Genomic DNA, 23524 nt, shown 5'->3' on the forward strand with positions numbered 1-23524 from the left:
TGAGTCCCACAGTGACCACAGTCCTGAGTGAGATCAGTCACAGTGTAGCAGACGCAGGCCCAATTTTGGAGGGAAATCCCGACTGACAGCAGATGGTGACATGACTTGGAAGCTGTCTCTCTGTCAAAAATTACTCTAGAGCAGAACCTCCCTGAGTTCCGGTAGACCCCTTCCCAAAACAGGGAAACTGAGGCCAGCATGATCTTTCTGAGGTCACCAGGTGGAGCTGGGATTGGAGCTCAAATGGTCTCGCTCCAGAGCCCAGGCTGTGAACCATGTACCGTGGCGATTCCTGGCTGGACCCACAGGAAGCTGGTCTTTAGTACAGGGGTAGATCTTTAACCAGCCCATTCCCCAGGGCCACACCTCCTTCAGCCTCATCAGCCATGTAGCTACACGTTAATTGCTGAGGAAGGCAGAGGAGCCAAGTACTGTGCTCTTTAGAAACATCACTTTGAACTGACTAGACATTTCTTAAAAAACAAGTGCAGAGCCAGGAAGCAGTGGCACATACCTTTTATCCCAGCAATGAGGAGGCAGGTGGATGTTTATGAGTTCCAGGCCAGCCTGGTCTACATAGAGTTCCAGGTTACATAGTTCTAAATAGTGAAACCCTGTCAAAAAAAAAAACAAAAAAAAAAAAAAAACCCAAAAAGTAAATGCTTCATCTCCGAGAAAACACTGTACTTTGTTTGGACCCAGGAGATCTCTCCTCCTCCCCTCCACTTCCATAGTGAGAAAAAGTTGGTAGACTTGCACTCACCCACTCACTCACTAAGGCCAAGACACCTTCTGTGGCATCCCAGCCACCCCTCCTGAGAATGTCCCAGGACCCCAGTTCTAAGGGCTCAGCAAGCAAATGGTGGGACCCACACATGTGTACTCTGCTAAAAGGATGACACATTCAGATTTGAGGGACCCCTCTGTACAATGAGGGGCCACAGCCTATAATCATCTTCCTTTGAAAACCAGGAGCAAGAAGCAAACCTTACAGGCTTCTGAAAACCAGGCAAGATATGGTACTCTCACAATTGTACCAGCTGCCAGGAGCCCCGAAGGTCAAAGCCTGCTCTGTCACTTGCAGTCTGGGACCTGCTGGTGAGTGACGGCCATAGCCGTGAAGCTGCATTAGGAATGCAAGGTGACACACGGACAAGGTGTGGGTTCGGTCTGTGCCAGGCTCTGTGCTGAGGCCATGCACACTTTGGTGGAGCCTTGCAGGTGGGTCCCTCACAGCCCAGGGCCATCTCACACTTGCCTTGCTCCACCCTGAATTTCTTGGGCTGGGAAGCAGGTAGAGTTAGCCTCCTGCCCCACAGTGGAAACTCAAGCATTCTGAATAGCGACCCACTAAGGGGACAGAGCCCAAGAGGCAGACAGTCCTTGGGGACAGGAGCTGAGGCCACTGACACGGTTGCCGGCTGACATAGCCCATTTAATGGTGTCTTCTCAGCCGGAAGCAGGCCATACTAATTAAGTGGAAACCATCTTTCAGCAAATCGATTTCTGCAGTCTGACAGAAAACCTCAAACTGGGTCAGAGATGCCATCAGGACACGCCCACTTCTGGTCGACAGCTCAAAACCCAGCTCTCTGTGGGTTCACTGGTTCACCGTCCCCATCCCAGGCCAGCCAGGACAACCCTGGGAAGAGGGAACTAACGGCCTTTCTACATTGAGGAGGTCTCATGGTCCCCTTGATTATGCCCAAAGTACAACTTTTTAGCTCTTGCAGTGGGGTACTCTCTGCCTGTTAAACACTGGGTGACTTGAGATAGTGGTGTACTGCAAACTGTCTAACTAACCACTCCTCATTCTCTTCCTCTCCCTGCTCCCTAAGTCACTGCTAATTTATTTTCTGATTTTCATAGTCTTGAAATACGTAAATTAAAATATAATCATTTACTAAGTGACCTTTCATGTCTGGCTTCTGTCACGAAGCCAGGCTCAGACTGAAGCATGTGTCAATACTTTATTATTTGCACGGTAGGATAATATTCCATTGTATGGATATATAACATTCATCGGCTGATAAGCATTTGGATTGGAGTTACCGTGAAAAATGCAGATAAGTTTGCATCTGGATATAAGTTATGGAAATGGCTGACAGCAGGACTGTTGGCTCGTTATGCATTTGTTTAATAGTGGGTCCTCATCCCTTCTCTCCTGCTGTACGCGAGTCGCTGCTCCAAGCAGGCTTATGGAGTCATGGTTTCATCAAAATGGCTATAACTGATACCATCACTGTCACCACAAAAGCTGAGGTCCAGGGAGGCAAAGCTGATGTGAGAGGTGCCAAGACACAAGCCAGCAAAGGTCCTTCTTCTTTCTGTTATCATCCTAGAGTCAAAGGGGCAAGGGTGTAACCAAGGATAAAGGAGAGAACAGAATTATGGGAAACCCTAGTCCTCCTCTACTCTAGTGGCAAGGAATCATCTCTGCTCACAGTCACAGGGGAGTTTAACCTGTGACGGGAACATCGGAAGGAGATAGCGTGACCACCAAGTTCACGCTTTGCAGACAGGAGGGGAAGTCAGAGGCGCCAGTCTCTGTGATCAGACAAAGTGATCTAACCACTCCCCCACCCCCTCCCCCACACAAGCCACTGCTGGAAACACCCCCTTTGCACACCTTTGCCTTCCTGAGGTGTAAGTGCAGGGAAGCAGCTAGCATCAGAGAACAAGCTGATTGCTGGGCAGTGTGCCTCTGAGGGTCACCATGTCCTGAGCTGGCAGAGCACAGCAAGGCCCTCTGCACCAAGCCCCAGGGTACCAGTGAAAGCTCTTCGATCTGTCCACACTGAAGCTGGCTCCTCCCAGAGACCAGAAGGTCCCTGCTTGTCTTCTGCCCCTCTGAGCATCAGCCTGTCTGCAGCCATAGGAACGGATGGCAGGGCCTGGGCAAATGGCAGTGGGGATGGCAGCAGAGGAAGAAACCCTGAGCTCTCCACTCCAAAGGCAGACATAGCCCTGGCCTAGCCCCAGCCAGTCAGCCCCTCCCAGCCCCTCTGTATCAGTCTGGTCATTTCTGAAGTTTATTTAATCTTGCCTGGACCCAGAAGAAACCTTCATGATATCTAAGGACGGTCAGGGCCATCCATTGTGCTGGAATCTTCTGCACAAAGGTGCTAGAATCTTCTGTATTCCATGACCCCAGCCTTGTGGGCTCTTCCCTGTGCCTCCTGGCACCAGGTCCATTCACTGTGCTGGCTGTCAGTGTGTCCTTCCACTCTCTGCAGGGTGCTGCTGCACTGCAGTTATGAGCACAGACTTGGTACTCTTCAGACTTTAGGCCCAAATCCAACTTGAGCGAGAAGCCCCAGGTAGGTCTTTGCGTCTCTCTGTGCCCCGCTCTCTCCTGCAGGATCCCAGGACTACCATCTGCCTCCTCCTTCTCACCGTGTCCCACCCAGTTCCACATCCAATCTCCCATTCATCTGTGTGGGGACTGGCTGAGGGTTAGTGGTCACCTGACAGCCATTTTTCACTCCTTGTATGACTTTTCTGGGTGCTCTCAGGCTGCCAGCCGAACCCATGTGGTCCTCATGGGGCCAGGAGAGGGAGGCAGCCAAGGTGAGGCTCTGCTCCAGCATGGACTGGATTTCAGCTTCTCTGCAGGAGTCCTGGGTTCAGTAGAGCTGGTATTGGCTTCCCAGGGCCCAGTAAGAGACGTGGAGGGGTAGAGGACAAGTGTAGACAGAAGGAGACCAGAGGCCGCTGTCCTGGTTGTTGGTGGGCAGAGACTGGTGGGAATGGGGAATTAAGCCGAGAAGCATGGGTCTCATCAGAGCCAAGCTTGGCTTCTTCCAAGCAAACTCCCCAGCTAAGCAGTTAACCCTGACTCTGAATGAGGCCGTTGTGCTGGAGACATTCAGTTATGGGCTGCCCCCCCCCCAACAGTGGGCATAGTCTGGCCTTCTTTTAGTATCTACCCAGGTCAGGACTATCTCAAATAGCAATAGACTTCAGCCTACAGCTGGACATAAGAGACATAGGCACAGGCCACCATCCTCCAGTAGCTCTGATTATCCCTACAAAAAGGAGGCTAGGGTCCAGGGAGGTCAAGTGACTTGCCCCAATTCACACAACAGTCGATTAGTAGAACTCAGGCTTGAACCCTAGTCCAGTGCTCTTAACCATGCCTCACCTATGCCATAAGAGCAGGGAGCAGCAACAGAGATACAAACAATTGCGGAGAGGCGAGAGAAGGGTGGAGTGATGGCTTGGTGGGAGAAAGAAGCAAGAATGTTCATCCACAGAGGACCACATGGTGTCATCCCCTGCCTTGAAGAGTCTTCCAGCTTATTCAACATTGTCGGAAACCCTAGCCAGAGGTCATCAAGGAAGCCAGTGTTTGGACCAGCAGCATATTTGCTGAGACCTGTCTCTCCCAAAATCCCATATTAAGGCCCCTGCCCCCAGTATGATGGTATTCAGAGACAGGTCTTTGCAAAGTGTTAGGTTTGAATGAGACCACGGGGGCAGGACCCCCTAAAATGGATTATCATCCCTGGTGGGAGAGGTGCCAGAAGCTCTCCCTCCTGGCCATGCAAACACACCACAAGTAAGTGATAAGGCAAGAAAAGAGACTTCCCCAGAAATTGCCTGAGACCCTGACTGTGAACATCTAGCTTCCAGTACTAACAGAAAGACAACGTCTGTCACAGTACTCAGGCTACAGCAGTTCCAGCTGACACAGACAGTGCCCAGATGCCTTAGCAGGTGCCTTAGCCAAATCCACCCAAAGACTGATAGACTCGAACCCTCGGGGGATGCTGGCTCCTGTTGGCTATGTCCCGAGGACACCCAGGTCAAGGCCATGATCAGCCACCCAGTGCCATGACTCAGAAGCTACAGACTAGCTGGAGCACACCAAGACCAGAATATACTTGCCAAAAATGGAACTTTAAGGCATCGACAGAGTTGTGTGGGTTTTAAGGATGTATTTTCAGCTGCAGAGGCAAGGAGGGTGCGTGTGGCTCGTCCCCAAACCTACCTACTCGCTCTGTTTACATCCGGTCCAATCCCCTTCCATTAATCAGTGCTTAACCTTAAGACTCTTTTAGTTAAAACAGTTTTGCCAGTCACTAGCTTCCTGAAGTGGATGGTTTAGCTAGTAAAATAAGGAGTGGGTGGGCTCTTTGGGATCCACAAACAAATCCATTCTGAATTAACATGCTTTTCTAAGGCCTGGGATTATTCTTATACAATGATTCCCAGAACCTGGTGTCAGAAGATGATGTTTTGTTTTGTTTGAGACAGGGTCTCATGTAACCCAGGCTGGCTACGTAGCCAAGAATAACTCTGAACTTCTGATCTCCTGCCTCAGCCTTCCCAGTGTTGAGATTACAGGTCTGAACCATTACACCACATTTATGCCGCCCTGAGGATGGAATCCAAGGTTCATGCATGCTGGGCAATTGCTCTACCAACTGAGCTACATCCCAGCAGGAGATGATGGGGTTCAGCAGCCCAGGCTGGCCTCCAATTTGTGATCCCTCTACCATAGACTCCCCAGGGCTGGAATTACAGTTGTGTGTCACAAAGACTGACTGAAGATGATTTTGAAAACGTCAGCTGAATGTGACCTTTGACATAGCATTCGTCTTGAGATGTTCGGAAGGACAGTATCAGACAGAAGGGAGATTGCCATCTCTCAGCTGCTGGTGATGGAAAGTCACCCAAGATTATAAACATCTCCATGCAAATGAGGTCTGAAGGAAACCTGGCCAGAAACTGTGACTCTATGTGACAAGCCTCCCTGGGGATGGGTCTGGGTCAGTGGGGTCAAACCAGTGGGGCCAGATGACCGCACCTCTGGGCAGATGGAAGCCAGGACTGGGCTTGTTCCTCAAGCTACTTAGGCAAGAGGTTCATGCTGAGCCCTTATTAGTCGAGAGCTCGCCAAGTGCAGTGACCTAGAGAGGAGGGACGCTGGGCTTTAAAGAGAGAGAAATGTCCCGTGTGTGTGTGACCAGAGCTGCAGTATTAGACTTGCACACAGACCCCAACAGCGGGTGTCTCCCAGCCTTAGTCTGTCCATCTGGAAAGTGGGGCCATCAGTGGGGTTTGGAGAGTTGCTGAGAGCATCAGTAGGTTGGTGTGCAGTGAGGTGCCCAGCCCTGAAACACCCAATAGACAATGGCACCCAGGTCTGGGAAGAAGCCCAGGGGCAGAGTGCTCGCCTGGCATCACAAATTCAAGGGTTCTATCACTAACACTACAAAATTCAGACACAGTGGTGCATACCTATAAATCCCAGCGGAGGCAGGAGGATCAGAAATAAAAGGTCATCCTGACTACTAGAGAGTTCAAGGCCAGTTTGTGCTAGTATCTTATCAAAAATAGATAGATAGATAGATAGATAGATAGATAGATAGATAGATAGATAGAGGGGCTGGATATGATAGTGCATGTCTTTAATCCCAGCACTCAGGAGGCAGAGGCAGGAGGATCTCTGTGAGTTCAAGGATAGACTGTATAATGACCCCTGTCTCAAAAATAAATAAATAAGAAGAGGGTAGGAGGGAGGGGGTCAAGGGAATGTTGAAGAAATGAAGGTGATGGCTGAAGTGTGGGTTTTAAACATCTCTCCCTTGCTGCAGGCCCTTCTGTGTTCACTTTCTGTCATCCGTTCCTTGAAAGCTGTTTTGATTACCATGCGAATGGCATCTGTGAACTAATAACCCTTTCCATCTGGCTGTGGATTACTGCTTGGTCCTGTCTGTTTCATGCTGACCCAGCCTTTAACCCCAGATATTGCATGTTCAGTATAATAAATCTCTCCCTCAGTACCATAAATCACTACCCTGTTCTGCAACTAATAAGCAAGGAAATCAAATAAGCACACGGCCCTGTTCAGTGCCGAGTCCTGACTGCCGCATGGTTTTAGATTATGTGCCAATCATTCCTGACTTGGGATCATGGCGTTCAGATCACCCAGGAGATCCCAGACCTTCAGAGGCATCTGTGGCAGAGCACATGGTTCGGCCAACTTGACCGCCAGTAGCAGTCCAGGCTGAAGAAAAGCCGCCAGTCTCCTTAGACTCAGCCTCGCTGTCCATCAAGGGAACTGACTGAGAAAGTGTCAGAAATGCACAGTGGAGATTCCTCAGCCGTGAGATGAACGAAGGCTGGGGAGATAGCTGGGCAGCTAAGAGCGCTTGCTGCTCTTTCGGGGATCTGAGATCAGTTCTTAGCATGCGCATGGTGGCTCACAACTGTCTCTAACTCCACACACGCATACACACAAATAGTAGATGAATAAATAAACTTTATTTTTTATTTATTTATTTATTTATTTATTTATTGGTTTTTCGAGACAGGGTTTCTCTGTGGTTTTGGAGCCTGTCCTGGAACTAGCTCTTGTAGACCAGGCTGGTCTCAAACTCACAGAGATCCGCCTGCCTCTGCCTCCCAAGTGCTGGGATTAAAGGCGTGCGCCACCACTGCCCAGCAATACATAAACTTTAAAATTAATTTAAACATCTAAACAGAAGAAGAAAGTTATAGTGTTTGTAGGAAAATAGGCTGAATTAGAGATTATCATGTTAAGCAAAACAAACCAGACCCAGAAAAACAAATAGTACATGTTTTCTCTCACATGTATACATATACACATGTATACATATGGCTATGATATGAAAAAATAATGGCAACTATTTGGGAAGAGGGAGGAAGGGACAGAAGAAGGGAACAGAGCAAGAATATGGCCAGAGTACATGACACATTTGAATAAAAATGCCATTATAAAGCCCATCAATCTGTATAACAAATACACACTAATAAAATCATTTAAAGTCTAGGATGAGTAGAGGATTATAACGAAAGTGGCCACCAGTGAATGATGCCTTTCAGAACATGTGAAATATGTAGACTCCTCCCATACTAGTGCTGAGCTTGGCCATGTGACCCATTCTGATGATGACATCAGCAGGCATGATATAGACAAAGGCTAGGTAGACACTTGTGCACCAGGATTTGCCTCCTTAGAACCCTAAGGGCACCATGCTAAGTGAAAACCACATGGAAGAAGAGGTCAAGTCATCCTAGCTGAGCCCAGAACACAATGGTCCTGCAATTAACTACAGCCAAGGCAAGATGTGTGAATCAGCATTCCATTGCTATGAAAAAAATACCAGAGGGAAAAAACTTAAAGAGGAAAGGGGCTAGCAAGATGGCTCAGTGTGTAAAGGGTCGATTTTGCCAAGCCTGATGACCTGAGTTCAATCCCTGTAACTCACATGGTAGAGGAAGAAAATCAGCTCCTGTAAGTTGTTTTCTGGCCTCTCTACACGTGTGTATGCACATGCACATACATGTGTGCACACACACATACACTAAACATTAATGTAATAATCTTTTTTTTTTTTTTGGTTTTTCGAGACAGGGTTTCTCTGTAGCTTTGGTGCCTCTCCCAGAACTAGCTCTTGTAGACCAGGCTGGCCTCGAACTCCCAGAGATCCGCCTGCCTCTGCCTCCCGAGTGCTGGGATTAAAGGCGTGTGCCACCACCGCCCGGCTTTGTAATAATCTTTTTTTAAGCAAGGAGCAAAGATTGACCTTGACTCATGGTTCCATGTTTGGTTGCTTCCATTGTGTCTGGGCCTATGGTGAGGCAGAACATCATGGCAGACAGGTGTGGTAAGGCCAACCTGCTTACCTCATGGCTGCCAGAAAGCATTGAGAGGGATGGACAGATGAGCTTGTGCAAGAGCACAGAGGGTCAAGAAAGATCCTTTAAAAGTTCACCCCCCGCCCGGCGGTGGTGGCGCACGCCTTTAATCCCAGCACTCGGGAGGCAGAGGCAGGCGATCTCTGTGAGTTCGAGACCAGCCTGGTCTACAAGAGCTAGTTCCAGGACAGGCTCCAAAACCACAGAGAAACCCTGTCTCGAAAAACCAAAAAAAAAAAAAAAAAAAAAAAAAAAAAAAAAAAAAGTTCACCCCCCACAATGACCTACTTCTTCCAACAAGACTTTGCGTCCTACACTCTCCACTGCTTCTGAGAAGTCCATTCAACTATGAACCCACCTGTAAATTATTCTATCAATGAGATCAGAGCCCTCATGATCCAACTACTTCCCTAAAGTCCCACCTCTAAACTATATCAAGTACTAAGCCTTCAGCATGTGAGCCTTTGGGAGACACACCAAATCAAACCATACCAAAAGAACTGCTCAAGCAGTTGTCGAGCACCAAGAAACAGGGTTGGGGGAGGAGCTGCTTGCACCAAGCGGTGACTCACCTGCAGGACTGCCATGACTATCTTTGTGGGGTCCAGGGCACTTAAGGAACCTCAGTCAAAAAGTCTGAGTCCTGTCCATCAGGGTGTAGGGTTTGATCTCACTGTTTCTGGGTCTGTGGGAAGGGGCATTTTCCCTCCCTCTCTCCTCAGCCACTGTTTCTTCTACATCCTTTCTCAGGCTTCACCATGGCTCTAGATGCAACTGTGTTAGCTAGACAGAGGACAGGCAGGACCCAGCTCTGCTGACACATATAAGTAGGATGGTTGTGCTGATGGTGGATACTCTGAAAGGAATCTAGAATATTCTTCTGTTTTCCAAATCCTAGCTGTTATCCATGGGGCTGTTTGTAACAGGCAGTTGAAAGAAGGCCTTAAGATTTGCTCTTTTTAAAAGTCTATGAGGGGCTTGGCGGTGGGTGGGATCAGCAGCCTCTTCTAGGGGTCACGCTCAGCATGAGGCACAGGGCCAACAGAGGCCCAAAGCAGCAGGACCCACTGATCGTGGATGGAAATCTCTGAACCTCAGGGATCAAAATGAACATTTTCTCCCTTCAACCTGACTGTCATGGTAATGGAGTGTCAACACAGGAACTATCTGGACTCTGTGGACATGTGACAAGCCTTATACATGTGTCCTGGCTAACGCCTGGGAGCAGGTGCTGGCTGGGGGTCACAGTGATTTGAGTCTGAAACAGTACCAAGGAAGTTCCATTGGCTCAGTCTCCCCAAGGACCCGAGACATTACCTTGGTAACTGACTATGATTTGTCAGATCACTGAAAGTGACTTCTTTCCCCATGAATAGCCTCCTACCACCCGGGATGAGAGGCCACACCGAAGCACAAGGCCGGTATCACAGAAGGATGGGAATGACCTTGTGCACAGGGACTCATCTAAGCACAGTCAACCCACTCTGTGTGGGCAGAGCCGGCCAGGGGAACAAATCATAATCAGAAGGTTGCAGGGAGGTCCATGAGCACCTTCGTGGAAGTGGCACAGAGCCAAGAAAAGCAGAAGGCTCCTTTCTCCAGTGAGCCTGTGCCTAGCAACAGGATGGACATCTTCAGAGGTGCTGGTCACAGCGTCCTCTCCTCTGGAAAACACGCAGATGGCACTGCTCATGCGTAGCCTGCTGGCTTCCTTTCCCTGGGTGTCTGTTCCTGACAAGGTTTTCTACAACACCTCCATCCACAGGAAAGCATGTGGGTGCTTTATTCTGTTCAAGGTGACTCTGCTGGATGCTTAGCTCCAAGGGCTGGCACAGCTCACCGCTCACTCACCACCAATGCGGCAGGGCAGTTTGGTAACAGCCACAGAGTCCTTCTGTCCTGATGCTGTCAGCGTGTTGAACCCCCAGAGGGAACACGCCTGAGCTTTGGCAGGGAAGGAAGGGTCTTTCCAAAGGAGAATCTCTTGCTGTCTTCTCCATACACCAGCTCCCAGTTGCAGGCCATACACTGCCACTGCCCCAGACTGAGCAGCTCCGGTCACCTGGCCTTCCCCACCAGCACTGACTGTGAGTCACATGAAGCCCTCTTAAGGTGCATCTGTCAGGTACTCTGATGCAGCAAATGAGGAAAGGAACTCACACAGTATGCCGCTGTAGCCTGCTCGGCATCCACGTCCCTTCCTTCCTTCCAGACACAGCATCTCATTTTCTTGGCTTAGACATACCAGAGCCCTGATGTTAGTCCAGCACAGGAAAAATGGATGCCAGGGTTAGGCATATGGCTTAGACAGGGACAATCACAGCATTGCCTAACCACATTGCCATGATGAAATACTTTAGACAATCAGGTTGAAGGGAGAAAATGTTCATTTGGGCCCCTGGTTTCGGAGATTTCCATCCATGGTCAGATGGCCCTGTAGCTTTGGGCCTATGTTGGCCCAGTGCCTCACGCAGGCAGTAACTCTAGAGGAGGCTGCTGACTCCACCCACCACAGAGACCCTTATAGGTTTTTAGTCTAGCCCCTTGATTGGCCCAAAGACCACCCTAGCCAATGAGATTCGATTCTGGGATTTGATGAGCCCAGGACAGTATGATAGCTGGCTGGGCAGGACAGGGTTTGGTAATCCCATCTCCACGTGGCCCAAAATTGTGATCTTCATGCGTTTTTTGGTGACGTGAGCCCATTCTGCCTCTGTTGATTTGAGCTTTTGTCACTGGTGACACGGAAGTCTTAATTTATCATTCAATTTGAAATTATCTGAGCAGGTGGATAATGGGCTCAGAACTCAACAAGATAAATTTAGAGTCTTGACTTCAGTGTCAGAAATCGGGTGCACCCAGGAAGGTCTCTGGGTGCTGGTGTCACGGTGCTTAGCATATGAAAGCAGTCGGTCCATGCTTGCTTCCTGCATGAAGAGGATCACTCACAGCTGGTTCTTAGAAAATCAGGATGGGAGGATGCTGAACTAATGGGAAACCAACTTGGAGGCATATTCTGCTATAATTTAGAGGTCAACCGTAGCTATGAAAGAAGTAAGGATGGAAGGGAAAGGAGGAAGGGGAGAGACAGAAGGGAGAGAGGGAGGGAGGGAGGGAGGGAGGGAGGGAGGGAGGGAGGGAGGGAGGGAGAGACTTGCATAGGTCAGTCCTGGTGGCTCAGTCTCTATAGTCTCAGCTATTAGAGAGGCTGAGGAAGGAGGACTGCAAGTTCAAGGCCAGCCTGGGCATCAGTGAGTTCAAAGCCAGATTAGGCAATTAAGGGAGACCCAGTCTCAAAATTTAAAAGTAAAGAGACAAAAAGTGCTTGTCTCATTTATATGAGCCATGCACATGCATCTCCCCCACCCCACACACACAGGATGGGGGTAGAGAGAAGGGAAGAGAGAGAGAGAAATACACCCCATTCTAAGAGACAATACACACATACATATAAATATACACATTCACACACACACACAAGGGGGGGTAAGAAGGGGAGAGAGAGAGAGAAATATACCCCATACTAAGAGACGAAGTCAACCAGAAAGAGAAAGGTGTCTATCACTTACTCCAAGGACAGCCAGATTAGATTCTGGGGAGGACACAGTCAGTAGAGGATATTCACAAGTCTCAAAGCCACATGTTCCTAAATATGTATGAATATCCTTATTAATTCAAATATATGAAAGTCAATATATTTACCATATACATATGCAGGAGGAACAGAAGTCTGAGGAGAAGAGAAAAACCAATGGATATAGATTGGACAGACTGTCTCCTGATCAAACAAGGTGATCAGACCTTACTGGCAAAGAATATTTTTTTTTCTACATAGAAAACCCTGGGAGAGCCGGGCGGTGGTAGTGCACACCTTTAATCCCAGCACTCGGGAGGCAGCGGTAGGCGGATCTCTAGGAGTTCGAGGCCAGCCTGGTCTACAAGAGCTAGTTCCAGGACAGGCACCAAAGCTACAGAGAAACCCTGTCTCGAAAAACCAAAAAAAAAAAAAAAAGATGGAGACAAGGGAGCCTGATATGACATTAATATACAAAGTCCAAAAGCTCTCCTTTCAGGAAGAAAAATGATATTTCTACAAATAAAGAAAGAAAAGAAAAAGAGAGAAAAAGAAGAACCTCTCTCCAGAATTCCTAACGAACTCCTAATGTTCCCAAGAGAGAAGTAGGCTTGCTTTTTCCCCTTACCCCACCCCTTGATCTATTTAGAAAACCTTACCATGGCAAACATGGGAGTTTGGTCCAAATAAAATTTATTGGTTATTATAGCACCAATAGATACCTTCAAATGTTTGATGCTTGGAGAGAAAGTTCACCAAAGAGTCCTAATGATTATATGAATGCCCAACAAGAACCAAGAGCTTTTTGAAAGAGACGACAGGAGAAGGACTAATGTGTCCACCAAGCAAGTTCTCTGAGCCCTGTTTAAGAGACTGAAAGCAACGGATAAGATAATGAGGGAACAAGGCAAGCATTCACAGATTTGCAACATAAAAATCAAAATTCCAAATCATGAAGACAAACTCCGCCATAACCATGACTTGGGATGTGGCTGGGTGGGAGAACCCAAGAACCCTTTCCTAGGATGTCCAAAGCCCTGGATTCGAGTTCCAGCACTGAAAGAATTGAACTATACTATCAGCCAGTTTTAAAGAGCACACAAATCATCATGCCGCAGTGTAGAGCTCCGGGGCTTGAATAATGAGCTTGGCAGGCTCCCATGTTTGCAGAGGAGGCCCTGGGACACAAAAGCGGTGTCATAATCCTGAGAAAAAGCAGGGGATGCTGGGAAATGGATAACTCTTGGGGAAGAAAATAGAGACCGATTTTCATTTACTACTTTATACCAAAAAGTATAAACTCCAGCAGCGTCGCATATTTGATTCATTTAAAGAAGGTCACAGAGACCTAGAAGAAAACGCAAGTTATTAGGTATTTCAAGATGAAGACGCTTTGTACTTGATTGGCGTTTCCTATGAAGGTCAAGAGATGAGTAAATAGTCTCCTCTTTGTCAGTCGTATGGTTTCAGCTACAGATTCAACTGTGTGACGGCAGCCACAGATGAGACACAAGTGGGCAGTTGTAGCTGTGCTCCAAGAAAACTCTGTGCTGGGAGAACTGGCCCTCAAATCAGTTTCTGAACTTCCCCTGCCTTTTGAAGATTCGTCTATTTTCTGTTTCATGTGTATGAGTATTTTGCCTACATGTATAGACGTGTACCATGTGGGTGTCTGTTGCTCAGGGAGATCTGAAGAGGGTGTTGGATTCCCCAGAACTGGAGTTACAGATGATCATAAGCCACCAGGTGGATGATGGGAACCAAATTAGGATCCTTTGGAAGAGCCACAAGTACTCATAGCTTTTGAGCTAACTCTCCTGCCCCAAACCCCTGCTTTAAGTATGGTATAAAAGCAAAGAATAAAATAATAAGAGAATAGGGCAAGCAGTCAGGTTTTATTACATAAAATTAAGAACTTAAAGGCATAAACAAAATCTTTACCATAAGCATGACTTAGGGTGTGGCTTGGTGGAGGAGCCAGTGCCTAACATGTACAAATCTCTGGCACTGTGAAAAATAAATACCCATGAACACAGTTTTAAAATGAGCACACAAATGTACACACTGCAGAAAGTACCTGAGCCATGCCTGACAGCAGAAGGCTGGCAATCCCCCCTTTACTGTTACTGACCGTCTTTCCCTTCTCAAATATCAACAGTGCACTGATCCCAATCAAAGAAAAAAACATACTAGTAAAAAATATGAACAAAAAATAGGCAATTCAGAGAAATCTAGGTAATCAGTATGGTTAAGAATAGTTTCTCAACATTAAATAGGTTTTTACAGGAGGATGAGCAAATTCCTACAGGTGAAGGTCTTGGTTACTTTTCTATTGCTATGAAGAGAAACCATGGCCAAGGCAACTTATAGAATGCAGAGCTGACTGGGGAATACAGAGAGTGCTGGAGTCTGTGACTATCATGGCAGGGAGCATGGCAGGAGGCATGTAACAGATCAAGATGTGATGTTTTAAAAAGTATACTTGGGTAAAGAGCCATTCAAGATTCAGGGCAGACCAATAAATTTAAAATAAAAATGGTAAAGAAAGAAAGAAATTGAAATGGCTTCCAATTTCACCAACGAGGAAGAAGCCACCACTGATGGGTGTGGATGCCACACTGCTTCACAAGAGCAGTGTGAAGACTTCACCTATTTTCCAAGGCTACCCCCCCTGTAAAGTAAGATCTTCTGTGTTGACTTCACAGCCATGTGAGCTGTGTCTCCAAGTGGATCCTCCAATCCCACGTGAACCTCAAAGTGACCACATCCTAAGGGAAGTTTTGGCCAGAACAGCCCAGGTAAGCTGGTCCTGGGTGCCCATGGAAGGTGCAGACACTTTTAGACAGGTAGGTGACGGGAGGCTATTGTGCAAAAGAAACAGAGAAAAAACCAACAGGTACAGCTCTGACTTAATGACCAAAGAAATGACCTCTAAGTTTTAATTTCTTCATTTGTCTCAGATTTAGTTTCCTTTATTTTTGTAATTACGTGTATCTCTCTGTGTGGGTAAGTGCACATGTATAGAGGTGTTCAAAGGAGTCCCAGGAGAGGATGTTGGGTCCCCTGGAACTAGAGTTAATCTGACACGGGTGCTAAGAACTGAGCTCAGGTCCTCTGCAAGAGCAGCCGGTACTCTTAACTGGTGGGCCGCCTTTCCTTCCCATCTGTTTGTTTTTGAGCCAGGGTCTCATTATTTAGCCCAGGCTGGCCTCAAACTCATAATCCTTTAGTCCCAGACTTCCAGCACACTGGGATGGCAGGAGTGTGCCTAATCAATAACGCAGTAGTCATTAGCAGACCCCAGCTAAACACAAGCTCTTAGGGGTCTCAGCTTTTAAGAAAACAAAGAAACTCTGAGATTGGAAAGGGGATCACCTTGGCCCCAAGCCCTTCGTGTTCCACCCCTCACTTCAACTTTCCTCCAATCACCCCCATGAGAAAGCAGCGTGTAGCTCCTAGATAAAAGGCCAAAACATTACCTGGGGCTGTCAGTGGTCATTGCAAGTGTGGGTTTTATCTTCTTAGTATTTCCGCTTTCTACAGTTTTGGAATATTATACGAGGAGGCATTATTTTTAGAAGGAGAGGAAAAGAAACTTTCCTGTTCAGAAGTCACCAAAACTGAAAGTCAGAGCCATTTCCTTTAGATAAAGCCAGGACCCTGTGCTGTGCCTCACAGAGATGCTGACCAGGAGATGTTGACAGAACTGAGTGGATGAGAGTCCTGCACCTCCAGCTAACTTATGCTAGACAGCGTTTTTTATTACCGTTGTTGTTACTGTTACATTATGGTGTGTGTGTGTGTGTGTGTGTGTGTGCTGTGTCATAATCTATATGGGGAGGTCAGCTTGTGGATGCTGGTTCTTTCTTCCACCATGTGGGGTCTGGAGATCAAACCCAGGCCATCCGGCTTGGCAACAAGTGCCTTCACCCTCTGAGCCAGTTTGCTGGCCCTGGCACAGATCTTGTAACTATTTTGCACACTTCATTTCTACATAACGTTACATTGAGTTTCCATTGCCTTGGTGGGCTGGAAAGCAGCTGAGCTGAGGTCATGCTGTGAAGCCCTTCAGGCTGAAGCAAAGGAGCAAACACTCACTTAAGCTGCAACCCGATGGTTTTCTAAAGCAGAGCTGTGTCATTATCTTCCCAAGCCCATTACAGGGCAGCTTTGGAAGAGGTTAAGTCACAGGTAAGCCTTCATGGGACTCTCATGACAGACCCAGGACTCAGTTCAGTCTCTAAAACTCTCACCTTTAGTGACCAAACTGACCTGTACCTCTTGCTTTGGGTTTTCCCTATAAAATAGACTGGCTTATCTGTGGTTGTGATCTGTGCACCTTCGGGCTCTCTGGACCCTGGTGTTTCTGCTGTCCTTAGGGTCTTGACTTTTGGGGTCCCTAGATAGATCCCTTATCCCTAGCCATGGTGGCCTTGCCTGCTCTGAAACCTTTAGAAAGCCATTATTCTGTTTCTTAATAAGTTACATAGAAATGTTCCATGTGACACAGCAACCCCATTCCTGGGTAACTGCACCAAAATGACGGACAAATGTCCACATCAGGACTCAGACACCTGTTGTTAGCAGCATTGATCATCAATCCAAAAGGGCCAAGATCCACATGCTCAGCCCACGGTGAGTAGAAACGACTGTGGTACAGCCTTACAGTGGCGTACTAGAAGGCTGGAACAAGGGAGCAAGAGCTCACATACACTACAATCTGGCCAAGCTCAAAACTGCCCTCCGGGATGAAAGAAGATGATTGCAAAGCTCACACACTGCTGATTTCAGATGGAGGGAACATCCAGAAAAGGCAGGAGACTCGTGGTTACCTGGGATTGGAATTGAGGCCTGGGGATGATTTCGCAGGAGCAAGAGGTGATGAACAAGTTCTAAAACTAGACTGTGAAGATGGGCACAGAGCCCTGGGGTTTGGTGGGAAACTCCTGAACAGTTAAAAAAAAAAAAAAAAAAAGGGCAGATCTTAGGATATGCAAATGAAGCTCCAAGTTACTTTTCCAAAATAGGGTTTGACTATCCCAACTTCAGCTTGAGAGAGTCACTGTAAGGATTAGACGAGATGGCGTATGCAAAGCGGCTGCCTGGTACCCGGTACCTGATAAATAATCATGAAGGTGAGAGTCAGAATATATAACAGGGAGAGCTTGCGCAAATGTGGAATAATAGATAGCACAGAAATAACAGCTTCTGCTTCTTCCCCGCTTCTTACCACACATCTTCAGCATCTACCAAGTCAAGTCAGCCCCTCGACTTTACATGGTAGGGGTATTCACATGCTCGAGTGAGGAAACTGAGGTCTGGGAAGTTAGGTTACTGTCCCCACAATGCACAGGTAGTCAGTGGGAGAGCTGAGATCTCAACTCGGGGATAAACTGCAGTTTGCACGCCAACCCCCTGGCTCTCTGCAGCCTCTCAGGAAACAGTGAGGTACACCGGTTCTATGCTAGTGATGGCTGAAGTGCCCAGAGGCCTGTGGAGAGCTCTCCTTGGGAACCTGAAGAGTTCGAGAAAGTATGTCAGGTGAGGGAAGCACGCACCCAAAGGTGCCAAGGAGACCATAAGTAGAGCCTAGTGGAGGAATCAAAAGATGCTGAGGAGTGGTGAGGGAGGGGCTCAGGCAGGTCCTAGGTCAAGGACATTAGCCAGATTGTTTTTCTCTGAGAACAACTCTCACCCACCCCCTCTGCAGGTGGGGAGGTTGACTCAGGATGCTATGAGCTCAAGAGAGTGGGGAGCTGCCACCCATGCTCCCTCGCCTCTGTGAGCTAACACCCCAGCAGCCTCCCAAACAGCAGCTCAGCCAGCAAGCAGAAGCCGTTCTCAGTCAGCTCTGTCAGGCTGCCAGGAAGCTGAGCAGAGATCAGCAAGTTCAAGGGCTGACGGACGGCAACCTCAAACACATACACCCGTGGACCCCAGGGTCCCCTTCACACGGCCCCACAGCTTTCCACAATGACACCAATCCAGAGGTTGTTTCTTAATGAGTTCCTTTCAGCTTGCAAACATGTTTCCACATTTGTCCAAGATAAATACTTAGACATGTGCCCAAAAGTTCACTGTGCACAGAGAAAAACTACTGGGGAAATTGTATAGGTCCTGGTGATACCAGCTATAAAACATTACACAGCGAACCGTGCAAGTCTGCTGTGCTGCGTGTGGTTGGCACACATAACTCCAAGACTTCATACTGGGGAGGGGGAGTGAACACTGGAGTCACTTGCCTGGGATCCCAGGATGCCTTTCCTTGCATAAAAGCTTAAGGAAATATGAAGGTCTAGGTGCCTCCCGGTCCACAGAGAAAAGAGAAAAAATACTAGAAGGAAAGACTTCAGATCAACAAGCAGGGACTAGAAGGAGGAAAGGAAGAGAGGAAGGGACTTGTTATTCTGTACAATGCTATATCATTTGATTTAATAAGAATTTGTTTGTATGAATTTTATATTTTTTTAAACATTAAAGTCGTTTTATCTGGAGAACTATTTAAATCACTGCTGATCCGCCACGGGGTTCAGGGTAACTTTCAAAGGTCTAGGACGTTTTGCTCTTCTCGTGTAGCCCAGGCTGGGGCCTTGAACTCAGTATGTAGCTAAGAATGACACAGAATTTCTGACCTCCCTGCCTCAGGTACTGGGATCACAGGTGTGGATATTATACCCAGTTTACATAGTACCGTAGACCAAATGCAGGGCCTCACACATGCTAAGCAACCCCTCTACCAGCTGAACTACATAAATCTAGAACCAATTCTAACTCCTGCCACACTCTCTCGAACCCAAGTCCTCCATGCTCCATGATGTGGATTTTAATTGAAATTTAATTTCAATTTTAATTGAAAACAGAGAGGAAAACAAATTGTTCAAGGTCATAGGCTAGGGATGGAGTGGAAGCCATGTTTCTTCCAAGCAGCACACTTGACAGTCAACAAGAGATGATATTTGGGTAGTGGGCTGGGTAGGTGCCATCAACTGTTCCAAAACACACAGCCAACTCTCAGAGCCTGCAGAGCTCCTTGGGAGGGGAAATGGGGTTTTCCAGAGAAGAAGAGCGCAATTGACACGCGGAGAGAGAGGAGTTAGTGAACTGTCACCTCCACCAAAAATTAGACCTCGTCATGAGCCTGCCAGCCACCCCCTGAGTGGGATGGGGCCGCCACGTCACCCAGCACACCAAATCACACGTGGGAAGGAGCCTCGGGACCACATCCCCAGCCTGAGCCATCATGCCTTTCAGGGGCTCACCCCAGCTCTCACCTGAGCCGTTTGAAACTCAGTGGATCTGGGAGCCTGGCCCTGCTCACGTCCTAGGGCCCCGTATTACCGGGATCAATGGTATGGTGCTTTCGGGGCAGTCCAGAAGTTGGAGGGTCAGGGGAGCACAGGTTTGTATCTCTTATCTGAAAGACTTGCGATGAGGCGTGTCTGACGTATTGAAATACGATGATTGCTCGAGAATGGAACCTAAGTCAACGTAAGTTCACTTCTTATCCTGCTTACTTACAACAAGCAGCTTGGGCGTCATTTCTAGCCCACCCGTGGTTTATGACCCATCCCATGAGGTCAGGCGTGTTTGTTTCTATATGTAACATCTATGTAGGTGCCCCAAATGTTTCCGATTTCCATGGTTAGGGACACTCGGCCTATGAACGTCCATGGTCTCTTATGTTCTCAGTGTTCCAGCCCTCAGCTCTCACTAACTGTTCTAGTGCCTAATACCAGGAGAGGGTCCAGAAGGATCCAGGGGACATGCTAGGCTTCTCAATACCAGGAGAGGAGAGGAATCCAGGGGACATGCCAGGCTTCTCCAGGGGTAGTGCGGATGCTCCTGAGGGTTCAAAGGGCATATGCACAAACTGCAGCTATAATGAGCAGACGTTATGTGAGTATATGCACACTGAGGGAGCCTGATCAAAGCCATTCTAGCTGTAGAAAGCAAACTTGAAAAGCCATGGGGTAGTATCCTACCTAGGGTTTCTGATCCTGTTATCCTACCAGGTCAAGGTTCTGAATCTCTCTGAATCCAATATCCCTATCTGTAAAGTGGGCGTTATTGAATGTAAGCAGTACAGGGTAACCGTGCAACCCGGAAACCATATGAACATGCATTCCTTTATTTCCACAGTTCAGAGAGTAAAACCATCCTGGACAACATGGTGTGCACTTGTCTCTGCTTCCAGACTTATGGAATCCATGACAATATAAACTACACATTTAAAGAAATAAAAGGTAGCAATATAATAAAACATACTGATACATCAGCTATGTTGTATAGTTCATACCTGCCATCCTAGAATTTGGGAGGTGGAGGCAAGAGGATCAAGAATTTATGGTCCTCTTCAACTACATAGACACTAGCTTGGCTACCTGAGAGCCTGTCTCAAAAGTCAGAAAGCGAAATTTAAAAACAATCATAAATGTATAGTTAACATGAGAGCCGTGTCTGAGATACTTCACAGGTATTACTCAACTGAATGTTCAGAAGGCCTTCATGAGGGTGCTACGGTCTAAGGACAGAGAACAAAAGAACTTCTCTGTGTCAAGATCACACAGGGACCTGCACATCCAGTTTTAGACCCAGATGTCCACCTCCAGGGTCTAGATACATTTAAAAAAGATGTTATCATTTTTATTTTATGTGTATGTGTGTTTTGCCTACATGCATATATGTGCATCACGTATGTCTGTGCATCCCATATGTCTGGTACCTGGGAGGCCAGAGGAGTGGGTCAGATTCCCTGGAACTGGAGTTATAGCTGATTGTGAGCTGCTGTGTGGGTACTAGGAATCAAACCCAGGTCCTCTGGAAGGACAGTCGGTGCTCTTAACCTCCGAGCTATGTCGCCAGCCCCCAGGGTCTAGTTCTTCACCACCCTCCACCATGGATATGGCCATGGAGAGTGAATTGAGAACAGATTCAGGGATATGGGTTCTGGAGAGAGTGCTGGATCCGTTTATAAGACCCTGGGTTCCCTCCCAGCATGAAAAAGAAGACCAGCATGCCACAGGCTGAGTAAGGACCCGAGAAAAGGATTCCAGAAATGCAACATCCTAGAGTAGCCAGCTTGGGTGTGGGGGGGACACGGGATACCACGTGGTCATCATTCTGCACGAGTACCAATGCCGCAGGAAGCAGGCTGTCAGTAAATATTTGTGGGAGGGAAGGGAAATTGTTATTGTATTCCTTAGCCAAAAGCTGGACTCATTGTCTCAAACAATCTAAGATAAAGCCAAGGCTTGGGGGTGGAAAGGGATGCTCGATGGCACAGGCCTGCAGTCCCAGCTCCTGGGAAGTAGAGGCAGGAAGGTCAGAAATTAAAGGTCATACGCAGTTGCATTACAAGTGGAAGCCTCCCCGGGCTACATGAGATTGTCTCAGGAGTTGGGGAGAAGTCTTTCCTAGGGCCGTCTTCTTCCTAATGTGGACTGATGGGGTGGCCCACACTTGACCTCAGGAGCAGCTCAGAATTTGCCTGCCCCTGTACAGTCCAGGTTCTGGAGCCAGGGGCCTTACCTTCTTCGGCATCGTTCCTCAATGAGGCCTCTAGCAGTGCCACACTGGCCTCAAAGGACACCTTCTTGCGACGGCCACCCGTGCTGCGCTTCCGCTCATGCTTGCGCTTACGGTGAAGCAGGTCCTGTTCATACTGTGCCCACTTCTTCAGCTGCTGAGCCCGGCGCTTCTGGGCTGCGCGCAGGCGTTCCAGCGTAGGTACCTTCTCCAGCAGCTGCAGCTCGGTGAGCAGGTCCACGTGGCTGGCCATGGCCCCCGCGCCTGCCCTTGCTCTCCTGAGGCTAGCACGGTGTGCCGGGGGCCAGGGGAGCACAGCGGCTCCCGAGGGGCTGGGGCCTCATGGTGGGGCCTGGAGAGGGAAGACAGACACAGATGGACTGATCAGCCCCGAGAATACACATCGTATGGTATAGAAACACCCGACCACCCTGCCCAGAGATCCCTTGAGGTTTTCTTTCCATTTGTGCCAAGAGCAAAATGTAGCTTTTTTAAAGTAGAGAGTGGGTCCCAGCAAGGCCTGGCTCTGCTGTGAGCCAGCGTTTGAGTGAAAGGAAAACAACGCAGTTTCACAGTCACACCCACGTGCACACTTCCTAGTGGTTCCCACGCTGGATACCCAGATAGAGACCATTCCATTCCTCCTGAAAGTTCTGCTGCATGGTGGTGTTTGCCCGCCTCTCAAGCCACAGTCAGCGAACAGAAGCCTGCCCTTTGCAGCAAGCATTCTTGTGCAAAGACATCCTACCTCAAGAAGTAAGTCACGTGACAGTGGAACTAGAGGGTATCTTGGGGCTCAGGACAACATGGGGGCAACTAAACCCAGGAAACCCCAGGTTGTGCAGCATTCAAATAGAAGCCCTGAGGACTGGGAATAGGGTTCAGCTGGCTCCTTCCTTGCCTGGTGGGAACCAAGTCCGGGTTCCATCCACAGCACCCTATAACTAGGGTATGGAAGTCAACACCTGTGATCTGAGCACTGAGGACGTTCAGGCAGAAGGATCAAAAGTGTGAGGTCATCCTTGGCTACATAGTGAGTTTGAGGCTAACCTGAGCTATGTGAGAGCCGGCAGAGAGAGAGAGGCAGGCAGGTAACAAATAGAAGCCCAGTCCTCCAACACACAGATGCCAGGCACTTAAGCTCCCCACATTTCACTCATTATGACGGCATGCTGCAATAAGGATGGACAAACTGGGCTGGAAGAAAATAGAAGGATGTAAGGTTGCAGTGGTTCTCAAAGTGTGGCCCAGGCACCCTGTGGAGGGACCCCTGAGGCCCTTTCAAGGCACCCACAAAGTCAGAACTGTTTGCATAAATGGAGAAGACACTGCTAACCTTTTCTACTCTCCTAGTGTGAGCATCCTAACGCTACACAACAGGTGACTTCCGTCACTCAGGTAAAGCCCAGCAGAGGGCCAGACTTACAGGGCAACTTTCTCGCTTTCTCTGTTTGTTTTAGGACAGTTATTTCTTTTTCATCAAAATATCCAGCAAAATTATAACACATGATAGGTTTCTATTTTCCTTTTACATTTTATTTCTTTTGGGCTGTGGCACACAGCACCATGATGCACATATGGAGGTCAAAGGGTAACCTGCAGGAGTCAATTCTCTCTTCCCATGATGTTCTGGGTTCTGGAAATCAAACCCAGGTCAGACTTGGTGGCAAGCACATTTATCAACTTGAGGCCAGCCTGGGCTATACAGTAAGACTGTGTCATAAAATCAAAGACAGTAAAAATAAACAATCTGCA

The 23524-nt window shown here is 48.0% G+C and overlaps 1 protein-coding gene across 2 annotated transcripts in view; it reads right to left on the minus strand.

Annotated features, from left to right (window-relative positions):
• The window catches only part of Ppp1r16b (protein phosphatase 1 regulatory subunit 16B), a 90100-nt gene that overhangs the window by 39564 nt on the left and 27012 nt on the right, over positions 1-23524 (minus strand). For both annotated transcript variants that reach the window (XM_057780854.1, XM_057780853.1), the window contains exon 2: positions 21773-22121. In XM_057780854.1, coding sequence (XP_057636837.1) covers positions 21773-22022 — 250 coding nt within the window. In that variant the 5' untranslated portion in view covers positions 22023-22121. The remainder of the gene's footprint in view (positions 1-21772; positions 22122-23524) is intronic.

The sequence above is a fragment of the Chionomys nivalis genome, chromosome 9 (genome assembly GCF_950005125.1).
Source record: "Chionomys nivalis chromosome 9, mChiNiv1.1, whole genome shotgun sequence".
NCBI lineage: Eukaryota > Metazoa > Chordata > Mammalia > Rodentia > Cricetidae > Chionomys > Chionomys nivalis.